The sequence below is a fragment of the Pleurodeles waltl genome, chromosome 6 (assembly GCF_031143425.1).
Source record: "Pleurodeles waltl isolate 20211129_DDA chromosome 6, aPleWal1.hap1.20221129, whole genome shotgun sequence".
NCBI lineage: Eukaryota > Metazoa > Chordata > Amphibia > Caudata > Salamandridae > Pleurodeles > Pleurodeles waltl.
The window spans coordinates 747,513,335-747,525,967 of record NC_090445.1 but is presented as its reverse complement, the minus strand read 5'-3'; the positions used below and the strand labels follow the sequence as shown (position 1 = coordinate 747,525,967).

General features: G+C 42.8%; 1 protein-coding gene across 1 annotated transcript in view; it reads left to right on the top strand.

The window, feature by feature from the left end:
• Positions 1-12,633, top strand: part of TRUB1 (TruB pseudouridine synthase family member 1) — a 188,229-nt gene that overhangs the window by 83,445 nt on the left and 92,151 nt on the right. The window contains exon 4 of the mRNA XM_069239276.1: positions 3,999-4,080. Coding sequence (XP_069095377.1) covers positions 3,999-4,080 — 82 coding nt within the window. The remainder of the gene's footprint in view (positions 1-3,998; positions 4,081-12,633) is intronic.

Here is a 12,633-nt window from a genome sequence, read left to right as displayed (position 1 = left end):
GGTCACTCAGAAGACTACCCACGTTTATTTCACGTAATCCGGAAGATGTTCACGCATTCACAATTTCATCTTATTCCTAGTGGTTCGTGGCATGTTCTTAAGGCACTCGTGCTCATCGCGCCTCCGGCGCATATTGTAGACCAGCCGATCTTTGGGCACGCGAGCTCCCTGGGCAGAGTGCTCACAGGCCAACATCTTTAAACCTGCTTCCTTTCTAACAAACCTGAGGCGGACGGAGATCCATTTCTTGTCTGACTCTGGTGTATTTTTCCCGGTGGTACATGCAGTACTAACGCCTGTCTGAAATCTCTGGCTGACTCTGAGGTAAACACCAGATGGGAACGTTTAGGGGTTGCCTGTCTGTTTTCTGCGTTTCGTAGCTGTGCCGTGCCTTGATGACATGCGGCTTGCTATCTGTCCAAAACATGACGCGGTGCTTTCCATGCGTATATATTTCCTGAACAGCAGCATGTTTTCCTACTTGTGGCTTTACTCTAAGAACACCTGCCGTGCGGCCTTGGTGCTCTTGAGCTCAGTGGTAGGTTAGAATTCTTTCTCACAGACCTATTTCGAGGCCTGAGATAGACGTACATAGACTCTTGATTTTTTTGGAGTGGTGGAGGAGGACGCATTTTTATACTATGGTTAAGCAAGCTGTAGATCGCCTATACTAATCATCGTCAGTGAATGTGCTGCCCTCCGTGCATCTGTCTGTCAGTGTTTGGTGCGGGCCATGTGCATCTGCTAGAGTAGAGGTGCTTTTACAGTGTAAGCCCCGGATGAACAGTGAAAGAAGAGTACCCTATTCTGGGGTATGTCTTTGAAAAGAAGTTCATTAATGAAAAGTACAGAGGTAGGAGATGCAGCAGGATTGCCTCCTTTATTTATAGGATATAAAGCAGTCACTGGTTCTGCCTTGGATCTTACGAAAGACAGAGTATCCTTCGTACTCTCCAGAGGCCTCCTAACAGTAGATCACTGGATGACCGGAAACCATCTGATGTTCAGACTGAATACTGGTTCATGATTAGTGACCAGCCCGCTGGGGATACCTGCAGCCCCTTGTTGATGCCTCCACCCAATGCTTAATTTGTAAAATAATAGTGCTTGTGGCCGAACTCTTTTCTCAGAAGCCCGCAGCTGGTGCTGATGAATGTCTGGATTTCCCAAAAACAAGGCTGTGAGGTCTTGATTCTACTGCATGCCTCTATTTTCCACCACCTTTAACTCCCTGATGGTAAAATCCTAAATCTTTAACTAGCACATCCCAAATACATCTTCCCCTAACTAGCCACCACGAAGCAAGTGCTGGCACTGCTAGCCATGCCAAGTCATATCCTGACAATGCTAAACACGTACCTATGACTCAACATAACTTTTGCTGCATCCCAAAGTGGGTAAAATGTTGAGAACTCCCTCTTCCTCCATCTCCATTCACCATTTCAGCTGTGGCCCATGTTCCATGCACAGGCTTCCGGTTGTCAAAAAGTAGACTTTTAAGCTTGCTGCATCACCTGCCGAGTTTTCAGTGGACATGAACCAGGATTCCTCAGTAGCAAACTCCACTGTTAGCTACTCAGTCGACCTCTGCATTCCACTACCTCTGATACTATGCTTCCAGCTTTTTTGCACATACATTCTATAACAACCCCTCTCCGTGCTCTGCAATGGGCCTCTCACTAAAATTGTTTCTCCTCAAACCACTTAGCCTTTACTTAAAAAATAAAAAAAACAGTTAACATTTTTTGCATTAGCCGTCCCCATCTTCCCCTGCATTATATTACAAATAACTACCTCACAGAAGCATAGGGCCTGGTTTAGAGTTTGGCGGAGGGGCTACTCTGTCACAAATGTGACGGATATCCCATATGGCTTATTACAATTCCATTATAGCTTATGGAACTTATAATGTGGCAGACAGGATATCCGTTACATTTGTGACCGAGTAACCACTCCTTCAAAAACTAAATCAGACCCTCAGTCTAAGGAAAAAAACACAATTTTATTCTTAAAGTGCAAAGCTTTTTCGCTGAAAGCCAGCACCCATATCTAAGACATTGTTGATGCTTGCTAGTCTTGTAAAGACTTCTTATGCAAGTAAGTTTGTGGTTTATCCATCCTTCTGAATGCTAATGATTTGGCCTTAATAGCCACTCACCTTTTTGATACTTGATCCGGTCTTGTATGCCAAGATCTGATGCCATTACTTGTGCCATAGCAGAACTCCTACCTAACAGGGGAGTACCTGTTGGTCCACAGGAAAGACAAAAGGCTACATGGAAGTCAAAAGACAATTTGTGCTGCACAGCATTTCAAGTAAGTTTTGTGAAGGTTTGCTGAAGCTGCCCTGTTTTCATGTATTTTCTTATAGCCCCACAGTAGTTGGACAGAAGTGGATCCAGAGATAGACTCCTTGGTGCACTGGGAACAGATCAGCAAAGCATCTCATCCATAAAGGCTAGCTGAAGTAGAACCGGTGTTTTTTTTTGTGCAGGCAGAATGTTGTGATTGGATTAGCTTGGTGGCCATGCATGAATCTTATAGCTCAGAGTATTCAAGGAGTTACAATTCAGAATAGAACTAGAATCTCAGGAGCACAAAATGAGACTCGCAGTGGCTGTCCACAGGACAGCCCTTTCCATTGCTATGCCTTGTATGAGTGACAGGGCCCTGACTTTGCCTGTGTAATCCTGGACTTCTGCTCAACCGGAGAACCTGAATCCTCTGTGGGACCTAAGAACTTTTTGACCTAGCGCTAGACCTCATCAACCTATTTTCAGACATATTTCCTAAGGCTATCCATGTCAAATAGTCTCTCTTCACTTGGTGCTGAGGTGCAAGAGACAGAAAGGGGTTGCTGGAACCAGAACCACAGCTCCAAGCCTAGGGGGGGTAGTAATTGAGCAAATTCTCTTCTCAGTTCTGGTTCATTGGTACTAGCACAATTCTTAGGGGACCAGATAGGGGCAATTTGAGGAAGCCATTCCCACATCTGCTTGCACACCAATGTGTTTCTCATCATTTGCTATTCACCTCTACAGAGCAGGTGTTTAGGACACTGCTGTGATGGGTGACACTTGGGGAGTGTGAGGGGTCCCTACATGAAATGGAGTGGGGGAAGGGTAATCACCCCCAAATGTGAATAAGTCAGTATGGTATATGCAACCCTGGATTTCTAGAGAGACATGCTTGTGTTCTTCATAATTTCTTCCTTCTGCAACAGATGGTTCTTTATAGAAACTATTGGCACTCAGCCATGTTGTGAGTCAGTTTAATTTTGGGATACAAAAATGTATTTCTGAATGGCATTACAAAAAAATAGCCTAATTTGGAAGCAATTAGCAACTGCGTGATAGCTGAGAGATTCAGATTAGTGAGTATCTCATGTTGAGGGGCCCATTCGAAGTCAAATTGCAGGAGAATATTTGATAAATATGTGCTTCTTAAAAAAGATGGTTATCATGTATTGTTCCTTCTCTCTTAGTTTTCTTGGCTTTGAAAATGTTATGTTTGAGTAAAATCTGAGAGATTGAAACGACGACCACTGTAAAATAGTGCTGTGCAAGGTTCTAAGCATTACAAGTGCAGTTTATGTGGCAGAACATGTCATCTTTAATCCATTTTTGAATAATGATCAGAATGTGGTACATAGACTGGATCTGATCTGAGTGTAATGGAGAACCAGTTCTAAACCGCCGAGCCCTAAATGTGGAATCTAATGCCAGGAGATCTTAAGACATCTACAAGTGTTTACCTACAGATTTTGAACAGTGTTAGTGAGACGATGAAGTCTTCGGGGACTATTTATTGGGTTTAGAGCTGTTGAGGTAAAGGAGATTGATCTTATTTATGTTTTGTTATGAAGTGATCACTTGAAACTGTGAAGACTAGTCCGTCACGGTGATCACTTATTTGAAGACATTAGCTTTCAGTGATTGTTGTTTTAGGTTTGAAGGAAATGAAAGGCTGTTTGTTTGTTTTACCTCCTTTTGACCTAGAAATATACAACAGTTGGAGAGCTGGGAAAAGCCACTGACACCTTGGATGCTCTTGGAAAAATCACAGAAGAAAAGCCTTATGGTATGTCTTGCATGAGAATTCCAAATATGTACCTAGAACTTGCCTTATTGTTATGCTTAATGTACGAAAGCACATCTCCTAATGCACTTCACATTAATACGAAGAAGGTGAATTAAAATGTGAAGCGAATGAGAATATCATCTGTTTGAATTATCTTTCCATATGGTCTGAGATAAACACTGGGACTAAAAAATTACGTCCATTTCCATAATCGGAAGATTAAATAATATCAGTATCAAAATCTCTAGCTCTTATTTTCATTTCAACAATCGCCAATTTGTTTCAAATGCTTTTTCTAATGAATTCAAGGACTGACCCTTACTTGGTCTATTAAACACAGAGGGCCCAGAAAAAATTGGCTTACGGGCTAGAAGAAGCAGGAATTCCTTCTCTTTCCTCAAATGTTGCTATTTATTGTCCACTGCCAAATTTCATATTTTGGGTAGCAATAATTGCATTTCATTAGTCCAGACTGATGTTTGACTAAATATTATAATCCAGAATTAAGAGACTGTAGATTTTTTTGGGGCACAGTCTGTTTGGGGGGACAACTACAAATACTTTTGTTATATAAGACTTTGTGTATGGAACAGCAGTATGGGGGCGTTCTGAAATTCTGGTATTGAAAATGTTATCCTGGTTCAACCATAATGCAAGGTATTTAATATTGATCAGATCTGTGGATAAATATGGTAATATGCAAGCTTTTCAAATGTTTTGGAAGTAACAGAGCCTCAGTGTTTTTCTGTTTTGCAGTAAAATAAAACATAGGAACCAGTGTGAGAAATACACGTCCCAGGGGCAGTCGAAAAAGACTAAGCACCAGTTTTAACAACTAGGGTCTTTCACTTCTGGGGCCTCAACACTGCAGACCCACAAACCAGGAAAAACATACTCCTTAAAGCACTTAGCAGTCCAATAGATACTCAAGGGGAGTGCTGTGGGCTGCAGTCTCAGAACTCTGCAGTGCAACAAACATTTAATTAACTGTTGACCAGTCAGTGCTTTTACTTTTGAAGAAAAGTGCTTCACTACATACAAAACGAAATACTATGCATAAATTAGCAGGCACATAATCTGGCAGATGGCAATCTGTATGGAACCCCCTAAAATGGGCCTCACAGCCTACAGAAGACTCGCAACAGTGAAAGGTCAGACAGGTTAAGTACCCAAAATAGACACCTGGCCTCCTGTGCTGGAGGTACATCTAATGGTTTGCAGCAAGCCCATCACCTTTAACAACTTGTGCGGCGAATATAAACACGTGGTGCGTTAATAAAAAAAACTCATGCTGTCCTCACATTATTCATTAGTAGATCATTAGCCCTCAAAGTCAATAAAACATTTCAGATGACACTAGAGTTATACACTGAATTTAAATTAAAATTAACATTCCAGAAATGATAAACCAATTAACATTTCAGGTGGGGGTCTTATTTCTGCATTAAATAAGATGGTCTAGCAACCTCAGTAATTTCACAGTAAAGGTCCGTTCACCTCATAGTCTTTGGGCCAAAGCCCCACAGCAAGGACTATTTAAATAAGTCCCATGGGAATCACTGTTTCTGAGGAAACCTAAAGCGACATTTCAAAATTGGTTGTGGGGATCCGTGGCCCCAGCCTCCTTTTGCAGTGGGGCCCTTACACTCTAGGGGACCACATACCAAATATTCAAATTTTGAGAGTCCTTTTTCAGATTTTTGAGGTCTCCTTTTGGCCTTGGGCAGCTGCTTTTTTACTGCCTGTTAATGTTACCGCGTAATCTTTCTTTTACGTTTTCCTTCATGTCACTGCACCTGCTGTTAAGGTGATTTTGTTCTTTAAAACAGCTGCTCAGCAGAACATCCATGCATTCCCCTTGTCCTCTATGGCATCATGATTACACTGGGGCATTGACTGAATGACGAGCCCAATTACTGTGCCCTCTCAGGTTCATCTTCCAGCCCTCCACTTTTCTGTGGTGCCTAATGGAAAAGTGAATGATCTTCCACCTTACTCTCGCTCCCTCAGTGACTTGCTTTTTAGTGCCATAGGGAAGAGTGCATGCTCCTCACACAGCAGACTGAGTCTTCTTCCCTGTGCAGGCCCCAATTGGTACGGCAGACACATTGTTCCCCATTCCTGGTGATTATTTAAATGTGGGTGCAACAACATCATACAACACTGCTGGTCATCCTGTGGGACTCGAAGGCCACAGGCTCTCCAGGGGTGAAATCAGGATCCCCCTCAGGTTCAAGTGACACACAGCTGTGCCTCTGACCTCGGGACACCACTGCAGTCCTTAAGAGCCCCAAATGTGAGGTACAGCAACAGTATGATATTTATGTAGCCCTAATTGGGCTTTTTAGACAGTGTGCAGCTTGTTAAACTCCTGGTGGCATGCTCAAACCACTACAAAAGTCAGATCAGGGCCTCCTGGTCTTTTTTAATTTGAGATTGTTTTTAATGTTTTTAAAACAACCTTTTAAGACTCCTGGATCCAGCCCCTTCCCGTTAGCAGGAGGAAGCTGTAAAAGCACAGGATCCACTCTTCTGTTCTGGCTCCTAGTAACCTCCTCAGCACACGGTCTTCCTGCAGCAGCACCCTATGGACCGCTCGGCGGCAGAGACTCCCTGCCTGCACTCGCCACGCTTAATGGCTTTGTTGTACAGCACTTCAATGTCCATCATAAGCCAACAAACGTATCACCAGGGGTACCCACCACAAGAGCAGTCCACAGAAATCCAAGGGCACCCGCTCCTTCGGGGTTCCTAGCAAATCCTCTCCCAAAGAGGGTTCGAGAGTGCCACTGGATGTGGAGTCAGTCTACAGAGTCCAAATCAATGTAAGTTCAGCGTGGGTCCCTCTAACCAGACAGCCAGATAGGAGTTTATCATCAAGCTGGGTTGTCCTCCGTCCATAGCTCCTTCTTCCCTTAAAGTGTCTGTCCCTGTTCACAGGTTTAAAGGTGGAGAACTGTAGAAGTGGGATGACCCTACCTATCCCACCCCTTCACTGCTGGCTAACATTTACTGGAAGCAGCCCTGGGACTGTTAACCCTCCATAATCCTCCTTCCTCCCTCCTCCCTCCTTCCTCCTTCCTCCTTCCTCCTTCCTCCTTCCTCCCTCCTCCCTCTCCCACCTCACCCCTGAACTGCAGCTTGGTATTTTTAAAGATGGCGAAATCAAGTAATGGTCTCCAAGACCTCTGTCTGCTGCTTAACTTCGTTTTTAGCTGACCCTGCAAAATTGGTTCCTTCCTTTCAAAACGTTAGAGGGACCTGTGATGTGACTGGTGCCAGAGTTTGCCTGTTTCCCGTTTTATAGTTAGAGATGTCCATGCTCATGTCTCAGTGAGCGTCAGCTGATCACCCTATTCAAATTTCTTCCCCCTCCTTCTTCTGAGAGGAGAAGACTAATCCTTCCCAAATAGGTCTGTTATCCGGCAAGGGTCTGAACCGACAGCAAATAAACTAACTTGGCTCAGCAGAGTAGTTCAGAACCCGAATCTCATTATGTCTGTGTCAGGAAAATATTAATGTCAAACTACATCCTGGACAGGTATTTGGGCCAAATCATTATTATATACTTTTGACTTTTTTCAAACCGAGAAAAACGTAAAATCAATCTCTCTTCTTTGTTGAATACACCCAAATTTACATGTTGCTGTTTTCACCCCAAGTGTAAATATAGTTAATGACTACAGACTTAGCCTTCAATCAAAGAGAAAGGAATATATCTTTTTGCATTCCTAATTGAATTATACCTTGTGCACAGGCCATAGCCACTGTTATCCTTGGTCCCATATGTATCAGTGTACCTGGTGCGCTGATACTTGGCTTGAATCAGTCAACAGTCATCCTTGCGCAGTCTGCAGATGTGTGCATTCACATATGCACATGTCTGTGTAAAACCAGATCATGTCCCTCTTGTTCTGATTCTGCACAGCGGCTGACCCTAATTTAAAAGGCAAACAGTGGCAGCTACAGTTTTTCTGTTTTATAGAACTTCTAGTGGGTGAGGCTCCATTAGGGGTCTTACCAACCATAGAGATCCAAAAATCAGCATATCTAAGACCAAAATAAGCTGGATGGGCTAAGCAGATCAGAGCCCACAAAAATATGTTGCCCCACCAATATTTTGCAAATAGATAAATCAGTCTTATTGGGTAAGACTGGCAACATCGACATGGATAAAAAGACCTAATAATTTAAAGAAAATTTAGCTATTTTGAAAAATCCAGGTATATATTGACACTGGAGTGTTGGGGCTTTGGAGAGTTAACGAGAGGTCCACTAGACAGGCTTAACTAATTTTCTTGTCCTCTTGTTCACTTAAACTTTACTAATCCTAGCCAAAATATGTCTCAGAGAGGTGCTGTTTAAATGTGATGGTCACTGTTTTGCTGGCTGTTTGGAAGTTCATTTTAACCAAGATCCGGATGAAAGGGAAAAGGCAGTAAAACTGCTGCAGTAGATTAACTTGTATGCCTTGTATTAGGTGGTGGCTTTCCAAGTTCACCAGGATGATATGCTTTGTAGGGCACCAAGTTAGGTGCATTAACCAAGTTAGATGGACTCCAGTTGAACTGTAAAACTTACCAAGGATTTTAGGGTTGAGGTCCAACACTAATTGAGTGGCACCGCTACCCTGACATCATGGTCAATTAAGCTCTACAAAAGTGTTCACCTGGAAGGAAAATGGTAATTTCAAGTGTTTATTATAACTGGTGTGAAATGGATAGTAGCACCATTAAAAGAGAGTTGACAGTTTTAAAATAGTATTTATTACTTTTTTTTGCTGTTGGAGAGAAAAAGCTTCCTAATGCCTAACACAACCCAGAAAGTTACATATGTTTTGGCAACTGAACTTCTGCCACCTAGACCTTCACCAGGACTATTTTAGACCATTGTGATTGTTTCTGGCATGTCCCATGAGATGGCATGGTGGATGCTATTCTTCTAATCACAGAGAAAATGTCCTATTTAATTGAATGTTGCTATAATCAGTCAGCCTGCTTGCCAACTTCAGAAACCTGTGTTTACTGGTTTTGTCAGACTGCGGTTTTTGCATTTGGAATTCATCATAATGAGGCAATATCATTTCAAATGTGTTTATTTAACTACTCTCACAGGATTTCCGGGCTTTGCAAAGTACTGAGATAGCTGTTCTTGTGTTTTCATGACATGATTATGGTTGTTGTGTTTGAGAATGTGGGCTGCTCTGCACAGAAGTTTTTAGTGTCTTCTTCACAGTCAATTGGTGCCAATTTCACATCTTACCTTTTGGAGTGAGGCACTAAGAGTCGGTATGGACACATGGCAGTGGACGCTTTCTCAGTGGAGGAACACTCTTCAATGTGCAAGTTGCTGACAGGAGCTAAACTTTCTGAACCCATAGCCTAATCATGACACCCCTTGGGAGATGAGTGAAGTGGTGAGGTTGCCGAGGAGCTGGCCAGACAACAAAGGTTTCACTAGAAAGGAATTGCCGCCAAATTGACTGTGGCTTTGTCCTTTTTTATATATAGCAAATCGATTTCTGGAGTAGTGGCGCTGGATTTGACCGGTGAGACTTTTTTTTTTTTTTTTTATTCTGGATGGGGGTAACTTTGACTATTACCAGGAGGATGAAATCCAATGCCCATTCTGGTTCTCATCATACTTTCCCTAACAGCTGTAGGTTATGTGGAGTGAGATGTCTTAGGGCTTATGAGGACATGACCATAGAGCTCAGACCAGAAGGCTTAGATGGTTTCTTACTTTGATCATGAAACCATTTAACTCTGTATCTTCACCTGACTACCCTGGCCAGATCCATGAGATGAATTATGGAGGAAGAATGAATACTTATAATTTTGTGGCAAATTCTGTAAGAGGGGCTATGCCCTCTAAAGCCTTCATGGTAGAAATTAATTTTGAGTATGGTTACGCATTGTACAAATTAGTTAACAGATTTTACATTTAAGAAGTTTCAAACCTTTGGTAGATGTGCTGTCAGTGAAGGTAAATAGGCTTTGAAACAATATAATCCGTTCCTTTGGTCAAGATATGAAGTACAACATTTCCTAACTAGCAAGAAGGAAATTTTAAGTTATATTAATGGTAAGGAGGCATATCTGATTTGCCCTGTCAAGAGTGCTGTGTATTATGTAGACAGTGTAATTCCTTTTGATGTTTTATGGATATGTTTGCTGCGTTTAGTGTATAATTTTTCAAGTTTAACATGTGGACGCCGCCTTGTGTGCTCGATGCTGAGAGTAGAAACGGGAAAGTGAAGTACAGTTTGGCAAGCTGTAGAAGGAATATCTTTGACACGGAGAAAGAGGAAGTTGTATTAGTTGCGAGGCCTTTTCTAGATGTTCAAATACTTGTATTTCCCATGTTTAGTGATTTCTTTGTTGTGTTAACGCTTCTCAGGTTTCTGGGAAATGTAGTTCTACTGAAGCCGCTAAGTGAATAATAGTGATTTAAAGCTTAATCTTCACCTATTTTTCTTTAATAGAACTTGACCTTGTCCATACAGAGGAACTTCTTTGTTAATATATTATGTTGTATTTATCACTGAGTTATTTCATGAGAATACACCAGGGTCGTTCTTGCAGTATATGGTACTAAAACCAGTGTAACATAAGTTGAAAACGCATTTAAAGTAGATGCTGAAAGCCGCGTAACCATTCATTTCTTTATTTTAGAATGCTAGAGTTTATCACCTATGCCTTTGAGGGTATTAAATATTTCCAGATAACAGAAGGTCATGTGTTCTGCTTGTTGATCTTAGTTGGCCATCTTGTGCATGTCCTGTGAGTAATTAAACAGAACACTACCAGCTTGACTGTCAGTCCACATGAGTGGATGATTTTGCTCCATACAGCTAACTCACTGAACTGGAACACATCCCACTCTAATTGTGTTGTGGTGGCTTTAATGTTGTAGAAGTTGTAACACACACTGAGAAGATATTTTACTTCTTCTTTCTGGGTTATGGATTTTGTATGCGAGTGTGTTTTATTACTTTAGTAGTGTAGGTTTCTTACAATAAGACTATCCTCTGCCTTGGCCCTCGTCCCCTCCATCGGAAAGCCCAGCAATTTAAAACTCACTTTGTCTATGTTGTAGACCACCACCACTCTCAACAGCGGAGCTTCAAGTTAGAGAGTGTTGCACAAGTATTTTAGCAATCTCTTGAGTGCTATCCATCAAGCCCTAAAATATTTCTGCTTTGGGAGCCCATGAGGAAATGAAGGGAGTCTAAAGGGAAACATTGCCCCAATCCCCGCAACTATTTACATACAAGCACAACTCCCCGTAACAGTGTTATACAAGAGTTCCAAGGTCTGCACACATACCTGAGACTCCAAATGACCTTACACAGTAGCTATTTGAATCTCACATATCCCAAGTGTTAAAATGGGGTATTTGGTTGGCAGTCAGGTTACCCCCGTCCAAGCAAGGACCCTCACTCTAGTCAGGGTAAGTCGCACACAATCCAAATTATCCTGTGCCCACCCTCCGGTAGCTTGGCACTGAGCAGTCAGGCTTAACTTAGAAGGCAATGTGTAAAGTATTTGTGCAATAAATCATGCAATAACACAGTAGAACACCACAAAACATACACCACACAGTGTTTAGAAAAATATATAATAATTATCTAGTAAGATGCAGGTCAAAACGATTAAAATGCAATAAGTATATTTTGGAATATCACTGTAAAAATGATTTAAAGTGTCTTTAGTCTCTTAAAAGCAAAAATGTCTCTTGCAAGCACAAAGTACCTGGTTTGTGTTAAACATCTCCGCAAAGAACCGCAGAGGAGGAGATGCGTGGAAAACAGGAAGGTGTGCGTCGATTTCTCCAGCCGCACACGGCGATGCATCATTTATTTTCCACGCAGGGAAGGCTTTGCGTCGATTTCCGGCGCTCGGTCTTGGATCTTCTTCGGGTTGCGGGGTTTTCGGACGCCCCGGGGACGAGGCGTTGAAATCCGGCGCTGGCAGGATGAAGTCACAGGGGCTGCGTCAATCCGGTGGGCGTTGCGTGGAAATTTCTACTGCACGGCAGGCGCTGCGTCGATTCCTCTCTGGAAGTCAGGCTGCGTCATTCCGTCTCGGCTGTGCGTCGATCCAGTGGGCCGTGCGTCAAATTCCTGGTCGCTACGCTTGTGCCGCGTCGATCTTCTCCTTGCGAAGTCGGGCTGTGTCGTTCCGGTTCAGCGTACGGTGAATTTTTCACCGCAGTGCAGGCTGTGCGTCGTTTTCTGCCGGCTCTGCGTCGATTTCCACTGCACTGGGAGTTCTTCTTGCAGAATGAAGCCTTTTTGGTCCTGAGACTTCAGGGAACAAGAGGCAAGCCCTTGGAGAGCACTTCTCAGCACAGCCAGAGAGCAGCAAGGCAGCAGAGCAACAGCAAGGTGGCAGTCCTTCACAGAAACAGTCAGGTGAGCCTTTGGGCAGTCAGGCAGTTCTTCTTGGCAGGTTGTAGATTCTGGTTCTCTTCTCCAGGAAGTGTCTGTGACAAAAGTGTCTTTTCAAGAAGTGTCTAAGTTGGTAGGGTCAGAAACCCTGCTTAAATACC